Here is a 16,596-nt window from a genome sequence, read left to right on the forward strand (position 1 = left end):
GTCCTGACTTTAGTTCCTTGAAAATCTATTTGTATCAGTCCCTTGAAGGGACTCGTGGTTTAGTTAGGTTTGAAAAATATTTTCTTGTACCAACGCATCATCCAAAACATTCATTCAATATTTGATGTTAGTATATCTTCCAGGAGAAATTTATTAATGCTTGGTTTCTCCAGCCCCCCCCCCATTGGTTATATGCTGTTAAACCGTATGTGTGTATATGTGTGTGTGTGTATTATATCCACTCCTCCTTCCCAAATACATAGACCTGTATTTAATCTCAGCATAGCATATTTTTGTTCGTATCAGTTTCCAAGATAATTTGTGTAATGTTACAACATAAAAATTTGGGACAAGTCGGATCTCTAGATATCAGTTTCCAAGATAATTAGTGTAATGTTACAATATAGAAATTTGGGACAAGTCGGATCTCTAGATAAGCAGCAGATATGCAAATTTTATGCAGACAAGTCAAATAAAAATGTATTGGAAAATTTTGTAATGCTTTCAAGTTACACGAAACAATTATAAGTTGAAACATTTAGTCCAAAGTTAGCACAGTCCATGTTGTACAGTGGCACACTGATCTATATAAAGAATATTGTCAGTTCAAATTCCAGCTGTTTAGTGCACCTTTGAAATGATAATACTTGGTCACATTGAGAACTCTTGCTTCAATAGAACCATATAATCAAAAGCACCCTAACTCAGTTGCTTACAGAGCAATTTTAACCATATAATCAAGTGCACCCTGAACACTACAAAAGGCATTATTAACATTCTCATGATTAAAACTTGGTCTCGTAGCACAAGTTTTGTGTTGTGCACTGTTCACAAAATTGTACAACATGCAGTACTATTAAATTCTTTTCTAGACCACTGATCCATTAGTGAACTTTGCATACTAAATGTATTCCTGTACAGTTATAAATTAACCTCCACAAACAAACCAGTACATATTGGATAATGAAGATATGATGAGATATTACTGATTTTTGTGTAGTCGAATAGAAACTGAAATCTGTGTCGCAGAACAGAAACCGAGTGGGTTTTTGGACTAAATGAATAAGACAAACACAATGTGAGAAAGATGGAAATTTATGAAATGAATTAATAAAGAAAAATATATGATGTAAAAATACAATGAGTCTCTCACGCTCTCAGCATACAATTGACTCAAATCACTCTACACAACATTCATACATCGAAAATAAACCAAAATATTAAATCAATATGAAGTACAGACCCAAGAAACCTCATGGACTGCAGATACGCTTCAAACAGTATTTTACACTATGAGAGAGATTCACATAATCTCGAGTATGAACTCTATTAAGATTCAAAATAATCTTATGAACACAACTAAGATTCAGAATAATCTTATGAACACAAGTAAGATTCAAAATAATCTTATGAATATAAAAATGCAATTGGAACAACAATTGATCCAAACGTATGCTTCTAGACCCCTTGTACAGTCGCACGATTCCTTGGGTTGGCCCACACTCTTATCGGCCGCTCGCACCCTTTATGGATCCACCACATGTACAGTCATACGTATACACGTACAGACAGCATACAGCACCCTTTTTAATTTGCTACGTCTACGTCCATGACACAGACATAAGTACATACATATGTATCGACAGCATGCAGCCTGAAATACTCTGGAAACTCCAGACAGCTCTAAACAACTTTAGACAGCTTCAGATAGCTCTAGTCATATTCACAGTCACATTGACAATCACACTTCACAGCGACAGACACAATCACAGCGACAGACACAATCAGCTACAATAAAACCAAATTGGTCATAATAATAGTTTCTGTATAATATCTAGATATATGATAATACTTTAACCACTAATAGTGACTTGTAATTCAGAGTTCAAGTCTGGGTTGTAATAAATGCATTATTATGCAATAAGACATTACAAACCGAATAAGCTTCGCATATCAAATGAAAATGTAAATTTAACACTTACCCCTATGGCTGGAGAACAATGGAGAGCGTACACTCCTTGACGTGATCCAAAACGACCAGTGTCGGTTTTAGAAATTGATCTTACTTAAATCCATAGGAGAGTGAGCAAAGGTTAGGGTAGAATACCCGTACATATCATGTTAGTAATGTTACTTCGTCACAAGTAATTTCTGGTGAGGTACATGTTAATACAGTCGCTTACCTGGAAAAACACATAATTCACCCTAGATAGCGTTGTACGCATGTACAATGAGAAATAGTCGAACAGTTCTAAGGAAAAACCAAGTTATTTCTTTGCCTAATTCTGTGACAGACTGTATGAGCCATTAGTGGACTTTACAGGATTTTAGTCTCTTTTCAGAGATTTAGAAATGTGTCTCTTATGATGATGTGTTTATAACATTATTTGTGGCTGTGGTGGGTGAGTGGTCAAAATCACTCTCCTTTACAGATCACTGCCATCTAGCCTCTGTCTGCATGGGTTGCAGTCTCGGTTTCGACCAATGTGGATATATAGGAAAGCTTCCCGGTAACTTCCTGTGGGTTGGGGTTTTCCCCAGGTTCTTCCTTCACCAGTTATACTAGCTGCTATTTATAGCCTATCTTGTGCTGAGAAATGGTATTCAACCCCAAAACAACAACAATAGTACATATATTTTATCATATTTGTGTTGTTGGTTTTTTTAAAATTCTTGTTTTAAAATTAGTCTTAAATTTCTTATTTTACAGTCCCAACTCTCCTCTACCATCGACCTATTACGTGTCTTCCTCTAAGGCACGAATAGAAATTGATATGCGGCACCACAAGGAAGCAAGCCTCGAGCTGATTGAGGACATCGGAGACAATGATTCACTGGTCAGGAAGAAGGTAAAGCATTTCAGCAATTCAGCCACACTAGGGACATTTGGTTATTTTACAGGGACAGAAAGAACAAGTTCGATATATATGACACAACAGTGTCAGACAAGTCTTCAGTTAACATTTGATTGCATTGTTTGATTGGAAATGACAAGTACTCAGCTGTTATTTGCTGCAAAATTTTTTTTGAAATTCTCATATCATAGTAAGAAAACTGAGGTTTACTGAAATGACCCCATAAATATTTTGCCATAAGGTTTACTGAAATGACCCCTTTAATTATGAACTGAAGAACATCAGCAAAATGTATGAAAATATGATCATTGTAATCAAATCAAGATGTTGGCTTGTTTGGGTTTGCCCCAGATCTGGGTTTCATAGTCTACTTACTGGAGTTGGTTAGGAAACCAGACTAACTTTACATGGGGTACATCAGATGCTTTAATGAACCCATGCTGTTCATCCAAAACACCTGCATGATCAAGCTTTTGTTTTTATGTTCTTACATTACATAAAGCAGGTGAAAGCTTTAAAAAAAAAAACAGAAAAAAGAGTTGACATAAAGTATAAAAATGAATATTCAGATATTTTAGTCATGCTTGGGGAAAAAAGCAGGAAAGGTGACAGTTGCAATTTTGGACATGCATAATGTCATGTCAGTTGGAGTATTGTCCATGCATAATGTCATGTCAATTGGGGTATGGTCCATGCATAATGTCATGTCAGTTGGGGTATGGTCCATGCATAATGTCATGTCAGTTGGGGTATGGTCCATGCATAATGTCATGTCAATTGGGGTATGGTCCATGCATAATGTCATGTCAGTTGGGGTATGGTCCATGCATAATGTCATGTCAATTGGGGTATGGTCCATGCATAATGTAATGTCAGTTGGAGTATTGGGCATGCATAATGTCATGTCAGTTGGAGTATTGGACATGCATAATGTCATGTCAATTGGGGTATGGTCCATGCATAATGTCATGTCAATTGGGGTATTGTCCATGCATAATGTCATGTCAATTGGGGTATGGTCCATGCATAATGTCATGTCAATTGGAGTATTGTCCATGCATGATGTCATGTCAATTGGGGTATGGTCCATGCATAATGTCATGTCAATTGGGGTATGGTCCATGCATGTCATGCCAATTGGGGTATGGTCCATGCATAATATCATGTCAATTGGAGTATTGGACATAAATGAAATCAAGAAAAACTACGACTTTTTTCAAGTTGAAATGTAGCATGAATAATGATCATGATTGGATTTTGAACTAAGTTTGCGAACCAAACCGCAGTTCATTAAGCTGGAATTATACTTGGCTGAAAATAATGTTGCATTTATTACATGGGCACACACTTCTGTACTTTTCCGACTTGTGCTTTCCATGAAGTCATTAGTGATATATGTTATATCACAAACCATATTAGAAATTTGTCAAACTTAGCAACAATAAATGCTGCCATTCTGACTAATTCTGATAGATGTACAAATTAATTTTTACGAAAGTGACCTAGTTGACAAAATGTTTTCAAACATATGTACATTCTTGATGTAGGAATGCATCTGATCTTTCAGGTGGAGATGTTATTCTTCAGTGGTTAAACCTGACTTGAAAAGCTACTGTTTTGACAGACTAGTGTCCTTTTGTCAAATTCTTTTTAAATACTGAAAGAGCAAGTTTGCACTCGGTTTCCTGTACATTAACCCATTTATTTAAGTACATTCTGGCTTGTAGTTCAAAAGACCTCTTTAATGAACTAAGTCAAATCCACAAACTAAATTTAAGAAACTGTGAACAGGTACTGCAAAATGTAAATTCATCTGGTCGACAATTCATACTTTTATTTTGTGATAATGTTATTATTAACCGTGATAAAAGATGATTAGGAAAAAATGTGATTATGCCTGTATTAGACAGATTCATGGAAATGTTTTTTTTGGACAGGTCTTGTTTCTTTAGACATGTTCTTTTAATATGGGTTCACAGTGATGAGCTACTGGCAAGCTGTTTCACATACCCACACTGTCTGAGCTTCAGACTTGAACCCAAGTGAACAGAGGTGGAATTTTGGGTGATCTGTAAAGGCATGCACCTTGGACCACTCGACCACTCTGGGCCCTTTGTTTCTCTTTGTTAGCTTGAGCCAAACAAGTTGAATTTGACCGATGTTCCATTTTTGTATGATAGTCAGATCTGTTGAAGTACACTTGTTCCCTTTTCTAGAGTAAAATCATTTTGAAGTAGACCTGTTCCCTGTTACACACTTGAGCCAAATTAGTTGATGTAGACTTGTTCCCTTTTGTATGCTAGATTCAGATTTGTAGAAGTAGGCTTGTTCCTTTTTGTAAGCTGCAGGCAAATCATTTGAAGTAGACAAGTGGAGGCAAATCATTTGAAGTAGACAAGTGGAGGCAAATCATTTGAAGTAGACAGGTGGAGGCAAATCATTTGAAGTAGACAAGTGGAGGCAAATCATTTGAAGTATAGACTTTTTCCTTTTTGTATGTTAGAGTCAAATCTGTTGAAGTAGACTTGTTCTCACTTGTATGCTAGAACCTAATGGTGCAAGATGCAAGATTCAGCAATGACATTATCATAAGTCAATCTGATCTGTCTGTTCAATATAAATATTTTGGGACAGCTTTTGATTGTTATACCACTGGTCAGTGCTGTGTATGCCACAGAGTAACTCATTATGATGGTTAGTGCTGTGTATGTCACAGAGTAACTCATTATGATGGTCAGTGCTGTGTATGTCACAGAGTAACTCATGCTGGTCAGTGCTGTGTATGCCACATAGTAACTCATTATGATGGTCAGTGCTGCGTATGCCACAGAGTAACTCATTATGATGGTCAGTGCTGTGTATGCCACATAGTAACTCATTATGCTTGGTCATTGCTGTGGGTCATTGGTTCTTTTAGGAGCTTTCACAGGTTCTTCCTCCACCAGTTATACTGGCTGCCATGTATGGCCTGTCTTGTGCTGAAAAAGGTTGCTAAACCTTAAAACATGATGTGCATGCCAAACGGTAACACTGTATGTTGGTCAGTGATGTTCATGTCACAGGGGAAGGCTTTGTGTTGGTCAGTGATGTGCATGCCACAGGGTAACACTATGTACTGGTCAGTGATGTGCATCCCACAGGGTAACACTATGTGATGGTCAGTGATGTGCATACCACAGGGGAAGGCTTTGTGTTGGTCAGTGATGTGCATGCCACAGGGTAACACTATGCTGGTCAGTGATGTGCATGCCACAGGGGAAGGCTTTGTGTTGGTCAGTGATGTCCATGCCACAGGGTAACACTATGCTGGTCAGTGATGTGCATGCCACAGGGGAAGGCTTTGTGTTGGTCAGTGATGTGTATGCCACAGAGTAACAGAATGTGCTGGTCAGTGATGTGCATCCCACAGAGGAAGGCTTTGTGTTGGTCAGTGATGTGCATGCCACAGGGTAACACTATGCTGGTCAGTGATGTGCATGCCACAGGGTAACACTGTGATGGTCAGTGATGTGCATGCCACAGAGTAACAGAATGTGCTGGTCAGTGATGTGCATCCCACAGGGAAACAGAATGTGCTGGTCATTTATGTGCATGCCACAGGGTAACACTATATACTGGTCAGTGATGTCCATGCCACAGGGTAACACTATGCTGGTCAGTGATGTGCATGCCACAGGGTAACACTATGTGCTGGTCAGTGATGTGCATGCCACATGGTGATGTTGTACAGTAAACTCCCAATTTATGCATATATTGACTTCCTGAGAAACCTTGCATCAAATCCATCCATTATTTGGATGCTAAATCTTCATCCTGATCAAACGTAAAAATGGCCCTTCATGTGCTTATGCAATTGATGTATGTATTTTTCTTCTTGGGTGTTAAAATTAATTTGTACAAATGCAAGACATGGATAAGTCGAAAATCCAGATCAGAAGTTTACTGTATGTAGGTGAGCAGAGTGCATGCTGGGTAATGCTATGCATCAAAGGTAAGACTTAATTTCAAACTTCATTTCTTTTTTCAGGAGGAGTTATTACAGAGTATGATGAAAAAGCTTGACATTCTGAATGAGGAGAAACGAGATATAATGCAGGAAATCGGTGAAAATGAGGGACTTGGAAAGAAGGTAGGCAGCAATCATTGGATCAAAGTAATGTCAAGTCAGGAATGTTTCTTTGCTGTGGACTCGTGTATAAATATTTAATTTATGTGCTAATTCGTGTACAAGTTCTTTATTCACTTACCAACACAAGTAACCTACTTTGGATTCTGATCAAGAACTTATAATCTATTTGCTGGAATGTTACAGATTTCATGACAGTCTATATTTCTCTCAGCATCATCTTGCATCATTTCACAGAAAAAGGAGCCTGGGTAACCTGGAGAAAAAGAAATACCAAGCAAATGCCTTTATAAAGAAAAATTCATGATGGATCTAATTCACTATAATACGTGCACATTCTTTTTTTAAAACATATACCATCCTCTATGGTCAAAATTCTCATTAAAGTGCACATGTTAATCCTGGGATTACATAGGTGCAAAGCACCTGCTTAAACTCATCTTACTGATAAATCCCTGGGAACTTGCAACTCTGCATAACTGGCTTACACTTTAGCACTGAGAGTTTAATAAATCTCTGGAAATTTGCAACTCGGCATGACAGGCTTACACTTTAGCATTGAGAGTTTTATAAATCTCTGGAAACTTTCAACTCTGCATAACTGGCTTACACTTTAGCATTGAGAGTTTAATAAATCTCTGGAAATTTGCAACTCGGCATGACAGGCTTACACTTTAGCATTGAGAGTTTTATAAATCTCTGGAAACTTTCAACTCTGCATAACTGGCTTACACTTTAGCATTGAGAGTTTAATAAATCTCGGGGAACTTGCAACTTTGTATGACTGGCTTACACTTAAATATTGAGAGTTTAATAAATCTCAGTAGTAGGTCACAGACGTTTTTTTATCTCAGTGCAGCCTTGTTGAGAGAGAATGCACATTGGAAGTGAAGAGAATGCTGATTACTCTAGTTCATATATATACATGTGTCGGGACCATATTTTTATACATCACTGGTGTTTGTTTGTTTTAATGAGAATGAACCTTGTCACAAACTTTTTTCATACAAAGATTGTTTTTAAATGCTTATCAAGTAGTACATCAAATACCATATGTCAGGTACATGTTAGCACATCAAAAATACTGTATGTCAGGTACATGTTAGCACATCAAAAATACCGTATGTCAGGTACATGTTAGCACATCAAAAATACCGTATGTCAGGTACATGTTAGCACATCAAAAATACAGTATGTCAGGTACATGTTAGCACATCAAATACAGTATGTCAGGAACATGTTAGCACATCAAAAATACCGTATGTCAGGTACATGTTAGTACATCAAATACAGTATGTCAGGTATATGTTAGCACATCAAAAATACCATATGTCAGGTACATGTTAGTACATCAGATACAGTATGCCAGGTACATGTTAGTACATCAAATACCGTATGTCAGGTACATGTTAGTACATCAAATACAGTATGTCAGGTACATGTTAGTACATCAAAAGTACAGTATGTCAGGTACATGTTAGTACATCAAAAATACAGTATGTCAGGTACATGTTAGCACATCAAAAATACCCTATGTCAGGTACATGTTAGCACATCAAATACAGTATGTCAGGTACATGTTAGCACATCAAATCCAGTATGTCAGGTATATGTTAGCACATCAAAAATACAGTATGTCAGGTACATGTTAGTACATCAAATACAGTATGCCAGGTATATGTTAGTACATCAAATACAGTATGTCAGGTACATGTTAGCACATCAAAAATACCGTATGTCAGGTACATGTTAGTACATCAAATACAGTATGTCAGGAACATGTTAGCACATCAAAAATACCGTATGTCAGGTACATGTTAGTACATCAAATACAGTATGTCAGGAACATGTTAGCACATCAAAAATACCGTATGTCAGGTACATGTTAGTACATCAAATACAGTATGTCAGGTATATGTTAGCACGTCAAATACCATATGTCAGGTACATGTTAGTACATCAAATACAGTATGTCAGGTACATGTTAGCACATCAAATACAGTATGTCAGGTACATCTTAGTACATCAAATACAGTATGTCAGGTACATCTTAGTACATCAAATACAGTATGTCAGGTACATGTTAGCACATCAAAAATACAGTATGTCAGGTACATGTTAGTACATCAAAAATACCGTATGTCAGGTACATGTTAGCACATCAAAAATACAGTATGTCAGGTACATGTTAGTACATCAAATACAGTATGTCAGGTACATGTTAGCACATCAAATACAGTATGTCAGGTATATGTTAGTATATCAAATATAGTATATCATTTATATGTTAGTACATCAAATAGGGTATATCAGGTACATGTTAGTACATCAAGTACAGTATATCAGGTACATATTAGTACAAGTACATTATGTCAGGTACATTTTTGTACCATTAGATTCAGATCATATGTAAAACAAATGCTTCTTCTGCATAACTTTTTGGAAAAGAGCTCTTAACTGTTTTCTAATAAGAATCCAACAGCGATGAGTTTTAATGACAATGAAATTGGTTGTCATAATCAGGTTAATATTACAGCATGGTTGTCGTAATCAGGTCAATATTACAGCATGGTTGTCGTAATCAGGATAATATTACAGCATGGTTGTCGTAATCAGGTTAATATTACAGCATGGTTGTCCTAATCAGGATAATATTACAGCATGGTTGTCGTAATCAGGTTAATATTACAGCATGGTTGTCGTAATCAGGTTAATATTACAGCATGGTTGTTGTAATCAGGTTAATATTACAGCATGGTTGTCATAATTAGGATAATATTACAGCATGGTTGTCGTAATCAGGTTAATATTACAGCATGGTTGTCATAATCAGGATAATATTACAGCATGGTTGTCGTAATCAGGTTAATATTACAGCATGGTTGTCGTAATCAGGATAATATTACAGCATGGTTGTCGTAATCAGGTTAATATTACAGCATGGTTGTCGTAATCAGGATAATATTACAGCATGGTTGTCGTAATCAGGATAATATTACAGCATGGTTGTCATAATCAGGTTAATATTACAGCATGGTTGTCGTAATCAGGTTAATATTACAGCATGGTTGTCGTAATCAGGCTAATATTACAGCATGGTTGTCGTAATCAGGTTAATATTACAGCACAGGCAGAACTGGGCCATCAATAAATAAATTAGAATATTTTCTTCGTATGATTAGGAGACATTATCACAAGTAACAATCCACTTTGCTATGGCTGCTGGGTGGATATTTCCTCGTTCCCTGTACACAAACCTGCTTTAACCAGTAACTGTGCAGTTGTGAACATGACCTTCAGCAATGTTTGAGTGAGCCATCAAACTTACTCTTTCCAAATATGTTCATTATCAATCAATAAAATGGGCACTGTCTCTGTTGTGTTATATTGTATTGTTGGTGGCATATTTTGCTTATTCCATGATAAACAAGGAAATCCAGGCATAGGTGGCCATGGACTATTAAGGAGTGTAGCATTACTGGGCAACAACGGATTAGGAGGAGATTGATGTGACATCTGGAATACAGTGTGGTTAATATCACATTTATGTTTGTGATATGAATTATGTCCATGCATTTACAGGTGCCCTTTTTTTATTATGCATTATTGATGAAGTTGTATGTATACACTGTTACATGGTAATAAAAAAAAGTTTAAAAGTAGACAATAATTAAGGATGCTAAAAGATAAAGGGAAATAATAGTTCTCAAAAGATGTCTTTCAAATGTTTGTTTTCCTTAAAGGAATTGACTCCGCATTATTTTTTTCTTCTCCAGGTGACCCAGATTGTGGAACAGAAGTGTACCAGTCAAAATGAAAAGGACAAATACAAGTCTTACATTGATGACATTGAAAAAATAGTTCGCCTTCTTCTGAAGCTGTCGGGATTACTGGCTCGAGCAGAAAATGCTGTGCAGAGCTTGCCAAAAGATGCAAATGATAAAGTTAAGGTATGCAAGAATGATTGATGGATGACGATTAGATACCTTATCTACTTACTTATAAGTCAGATCGAACTGCAAAATCGCATAATGCACTGGCAGATCTGGGTCCATACAATTTTTTAGGAGTAACCAGTAGAACAAACTGCACAAACTCTGATCTGCATGTGCATTATGATATGGCAGATCAGGATCTTTGTTGTTTGCAGTTTGACTCGACTGATAAGTGATTATATACAATAGGTATTACTATTACCCAGTAAAATGTAACACACTTTCTGATTGATCAATGTCAACATTTACAGCAGTAAAATCTACAGTGCAGTGTCAGAAATTTTGGATGCCTTGCTTTGACATCACTTGTGTGATGTAGTAGCACCAAGAATTACATTCAGGACGTTTGGCAACAAGAATTACAGTCTGGGCTATTTGCTGCAAATTTTCCAGAAAGTGTTTGAATGGTGACACACATTGCAAGTGAAACCAAATTTTTGATGATAAAACCACCATTAATGTCATCAGATTTTCAAATGAAAGAACATTGTTCTCTAGTTATAGAAATATTCACTTTAATGGTTGAGTTTAATTTTTGCTCTAAATTCTACTTTATAATCTCATTTACTCAGTCCAAACAGTCTCTATTAGAAATGTCAGATAAAACCATCCATTGGATTAATGTAGGAGCTGTTTGGTTTTAAATTAATTGTGCCAGTCTTCTTTGTTGTGTTCATGAGATAGACTGATAACTGTCATGTGAATTAATGTATGTTTTAGTTGGTGATAAATTAATTGTGCCAGTCTGCTGTTTTTTTTGTATTCACAGGATAGACTGGTAACTATCATTTTGATTTAATGTATGTGCTGTTTAGTGATAAATTAATTGTGCCAGTCTGCTGTTTTGTATTCTTGAGATGGACTGCTAAAAGATTGTCAGATCATGGAATTTGGACAATTTTATTTCTTTGAGGATTGTCTTGGTCTTCAATTTTTAAATTCTTTAAATAATATGTTACTGCTTTATAAAATACTCATCATTGGTTTTGTCTTTGGTTGTTGATGTTGACTTATCTATATGTGATTTGAATGATTCCATTTTAATTCAGAAAATGACCCTGGAAAAGCGAGAGAAGTTGTATAGCCAGCATGAGGATGCAAAAGATTTGAAACGGGATGTTGATCGTAGAAGTCTGCAGGTGGCAGGCTTCCTGGAGAAATGCCTGGATTCCTCGGAAATGGAGGACTATAACTACTTTGTCAGCATGAAATCAAAATTAACGATTCAGATGCAGGAGCTTGAGGACAAAATTGCCCTCGGCAATGAGCAAATACAGGCACTTCAGAAAAGTATTCCACACGGGAAGTAATGAGATGACATCAGTAGGCATCTCGGATGTGTTCAGCAGAATTGATACTGCTGTCGTAATGAAAATGATCATTGCAATTATGAAGCAGGAACATTTTCAATTTTTCGTTGCATTCTGTTTTGGAGTTTTTCGCCTCCAAAAGAAAATTAGAGCTTCTCTCTGAGCTGCTTAGATTTTGAAAGCAGGAGTCTAAAGAGGAACAAGAGGATGGTTTATTTCGGTTTATGAAATAATGGAATGTCAGAAATTGGAAATAGTCTCTTTGCATTCTGACATTTTGGTCTTGTAATAAAATCCTGTCATTTTAGTGACTGTTCACTATGATAATGGTTTCTCTTATCAAGCCATATATTTTAGCACAGTGTTGTATTGTAACATTGAAATTTTACTTTCCACAGAGTGAAGGATATTCATATCATAAATTTTAAAATTGACACAGTAAGCTGAATTGAATTACATTGAATCAGAAACTATTCTGCTGCCAGTTTATTAGATCTGATAAAAGTATAGATGAAAGATTTTCTAATCAGACAATTTTTATATGGATATAGAAGATCTCTTTGAAATAAGTTTGTATTTTGTTTATAATTAAGAACAAACTGTTAGGTTTTTTGGTGAAGTACATTCACACACATTTTTCGAATGTATGTTATGTGAAGGGAGGCAACTCAATGTCGCCTCAACATGGGTAGTGTTTGCAGTCTGCCACTAAGCAATGTACCTAAATAAATGAATTTGTGAACTCTGTTCTCAAAATTGTGGTTCACATTGAAGTTGATTTTGCTTGGACCAAGTTCAAAACTTGCAAGTTTAATTTCTATGCATCATTATATGTATACAGATAGTGATGATGTTTTTAAGTGTTTAGTGTCACATATTGTAATCTGACAGAAATTGTATGAATTTGAACAGTTCATCAGATAGACTGAGTACTTGTCTCCCTTTGCATAGATACAAGATAAAAGGGTGAAATATTTTTGGAACTTTATTTGTAAAATAATGTAAATATCTCTGTAAATAATTATGTTTGTTATCTTTGTATGTAATTTAAAAGTAAATTTTAGGAAAAGGTTCTTTAAGTAGGCATCGTATTTTATGGAAAAACATGAAAATTGAATTAGTTGTGATAAAAGAAGAGATGTGCTAAGTTTGGGTGGTTTTGTTTGCATCTTTTACTGCAATATTTTTATGATATTTTGGCATTATTTTTAATAATTATATAATTGGTGCAAAATATCATTATTCTCAAATTCTGGACTTGCATGAGATGAATAATTTCAGCACCTTGGAAATTTTAATTTATTTGTCAGCCATTTTTCTGCTTTTGATGTTCTCTTCCTGAAATTTTTTACATATTAAAAAGTCACAAGTAAATTTTTGAGAAAGATTTATTTTTAATACCTTGAAGCATAGAATAGATGGGAAATATTATGTCATCACCACTTCTCTAGAGTTTGAATTAGGTATACATATCTCGGTGTCTGTTTATATATATTTATATATGCATGTGTGTGTGTGTGTTTTTGTGCCAGTTTACATTGTGGCCATGGAACGTTAATCCAAATGGATAATGTTTATTATTGTTTACATTATTTATAAAATAATAAAAATACCTTCATGGTTTCAGATTTTAGTACAGTATTGAAGTGAACAACACGGACCGTTGTTCTTTGTAAGGCATTTGTAGAAAATAAGCACCTCACAATATGCAGACATACAAATTTGCATTTTTATTTTATTAAATAGTTCTCTTGTTTTAGCTATGCAGAGATTCAGTTGTTACTAGATAGATGCAGAATTTATCAATCATCCCACAAACTGTTTGTTCATTTTTGGAAAAGTTGTTGAAATAGTAAAAGGCAAAAGTGTAATGCTTCACCATGCATGGTACTTTCTTTAAACTTGTCATGTGGTGTATGGTCTGTGTTGGTTAGAAGTCGGGATCAATGTTGAATCCTCTACTGATTACTCATAACAAACTGCATCATCTCAGATCTGCTAGAAAATTGTGTGAGGGCAGATCTGGGTCTGTGCAACTTGCACTTGGACTGGACTTCAGCTAAACAAAATGTTGACTCTCTCTCTACATTTGAGGTCAGTATCTCAAAGTTAAGAAATAAAGTAACCATCTTGTTTCAAAATGTGGCTTTAATGCTGTTATCATATCAGTTTATTAAATTAATGAGAATAAAAAATTGAAGTGGGGCCAGTTGTTTGGTTATATATTTCTTACTGCAAAAGGGGCCACAAAGACTAACAAGATGTGCATAGTATTGTACAGAACATGGGCTTAAGGAACTCTATGTGAACCATAGTCATTTCAGGATTAATTGGAGTTTGGTAAATAACAAGAGTCAAATTCCTTTCTAAGTCTCCAGTGTAGGTTTGAACTTTTGTAAAACAGATACGGTAACTAAGTGAAAGTGATGAAATAAACAGATCTTGAGCCGCCGTACAGATATTCACATCTGCCTTAGATCAGAACAGTTCATCTGTGTACAGTTTGAAACCAAGTGTAGTGGTAAGCACAATTTTGCTTTAGTCCACATGTCCACCTGTATTTATAGTTATCTCCCTTTATGACTTCTTTCTGAAATAATTTTGTTCACTTTGTATCTTGTATACTCTCTTATAAGACAAGTCAAACTGCACAGACTCAGATCTGCAAGTGCATTATGCTATGGCAAATCGGGATCTACATTGTTTGCAATTTGACAAATCAGGATCTACGTTGTTTGCAGTTTGACTCAACTTATAAGGGAGTATATATGGTATGCAAAATTTTTATATTTCATACCAGCTTGCTTATTCTAAATTGATTTTGGGATAGGATGGAAAAATTGTTTGAACAATGCAAGACTTTTCTATTGAATATTCATTAATCAGTATCTATGTTGAGTTAAGTCGTCCTTTGAATAGCTTAATCTGGTGCCTTGCATTCTTTAATTTATTGTCTTGTCAATATGTATGGTGCCTTCGTTGTTTTCATGGTAACTGTAATACAACAAACTACATACTACTTTGACAATGTGCTACAGGAATAAAAAGTTCTGTATAACCCATTCGTCAAACACAAGAATCGTTTTTGTTGTATATTCCATTCTCACTTGTCCTACATAATTGCAATATTTCTTTGTAATGTTATTTAGTAGTAAAATATTAGAAAGTTGGAACAATTAACTGTCAGAAGAACAGATACATTTGAAGAGTTTTCATGGAGATGGAAGAAACTGGAATAGTTGTCATGGAGATGGAGGAAACTAGAAAATGCCAAGGAAGAGCACCTGCTGTCATAAATTACAATAAATTCAACAACAAGAATGACATTTTTAAACATTTATCAAGATGGTTGCAACCAAGTTGCAGTACTTTCGCAAAGCCCTGGGTTGCAGATTGGTCTGAAGCTCTTGCCTTTACCAGTCACTGCCATATCACCTCTATCCATGTGTCAGGCTTGAGTCTCAGGCTTGGCCATGTGTCAGGCTTGAGTCTCGGGTTTGGTCATGTGTCAGGCTTGCATCTTGGGCTTGGCCATGTGGGCTTGAGTCTCAGGCTTTGCCATGTGAACTTGAGTCTCGGGCTTAGCCATGTGTCAGGCTTGAGTCTCAGGCTTGGCCATGTGTCAGGCTTGAGTCTCAGGCTTGGCCATATGTCAGGCTAGCAAGGGCACCTGATCAGTATGCTCTTGTCATTAGCCTGGATATTTGTTTTAGGTCAATGTGACCCTCTTTCCAGAAGGTGACATTTTATAGGGACTGAAGGCAAACACTGGTGTCCCATGGCAACCTTAGTTTAGTTCTTATAATATGTTGCCTTAATTAAAGTATGTTTTATTTTAACAATAAAGAATCAACATCAAAATATTTTGTTTCTGCCAAATGGTAAAAATGCATAGATATAAAACACAGTATCATCTATTGAGTACTGGAATTTGGGAGCAGAAAGGTCTCAAAAGGAGATGGCATTTTAACCTAAACAAATCAGTCAACAATATCATCGATGAAAACTTTCCCAAAATCATTGCAGCATGGAGAAAAATAACCCCGCCAGCAAATATTTTAAAACACAACAATGATCCATATGGTGGAGGTCATCATATATCACCGGGTGTTGTCGCCATCACATGAACGATCACAGTCAACCTTGTATGTGATGTAATTGATGAAAGTTGTAAAACACCCCCTCTCTTTGTAAAGGGTGAGGGTTGTTTAGTAGATCGTACCTTTTTTCAAGGTGTCCGCATTATTCAGTTCTCATTATCTAGGAGATGATCGCCATTGGAGTTATTGCCCGGATCGAGTAAGCTTATA

At 36.0% G+C, this 16,596-nt stretch overlaps 1 protein-coding gene across 4 annotated transcripts in view; it reads left to right on the plus strand.

Moving 5' to 3' along the window:
- LOC149800250 (uncharacterized) overlaps nucleotides 1-15,365 on the plus strand; it is a 343,724-nt gene extending 328,359 nt beyond the window's left edge. For all 4 annotated transcript variants that reach the window (XM_089959830.1, XM_089959831.1, XM_089959833.1 and 1 more), the window contains 4 exons: nucleotides 2,711-2,849; nucleotides 6,883-6,984; nucleotides 10,758-10,931; nucleotides 12,026-15,365. In XM_089959830.1, coding sequence (XP_089815956.1) covers nucleotides 2,711-2,849; nucleotides 6,883-6,984; nucleotides 10,758-10,931; nucleotides 12,026-12,286 — 676 coding nt within the window. In that variant the 3' untranslated portion in view covers nucleotides 12,287-15,365. The remainder of the gene's footprint in view (nucleotides 1-2,710; nucleotides 2,850-6,882; nucleotides 6,985-10,757; nucleotides 10,932-12,025) is intronic.
- The last annotated feature ends 1,231 nt before the right edge of the window (nucleotides 15,366-16,596 follow it).

Source organism: Sinohyriopsis cumingii, chromosome 5 (genome assembly GCF_028554795.1).
Source record: "Sinohyriopsis cumingii isolate HCF-2022 chromosome 5, ASM2855479v2, whole genome shotgun sequence".
Taxonomy (NCBI): Eukaryota; Metazoa; Mollusca; class Bivalvia; order Unionida; family Unionidae; genus Sinohyriopsis; species Sinohyriopsis cumingii.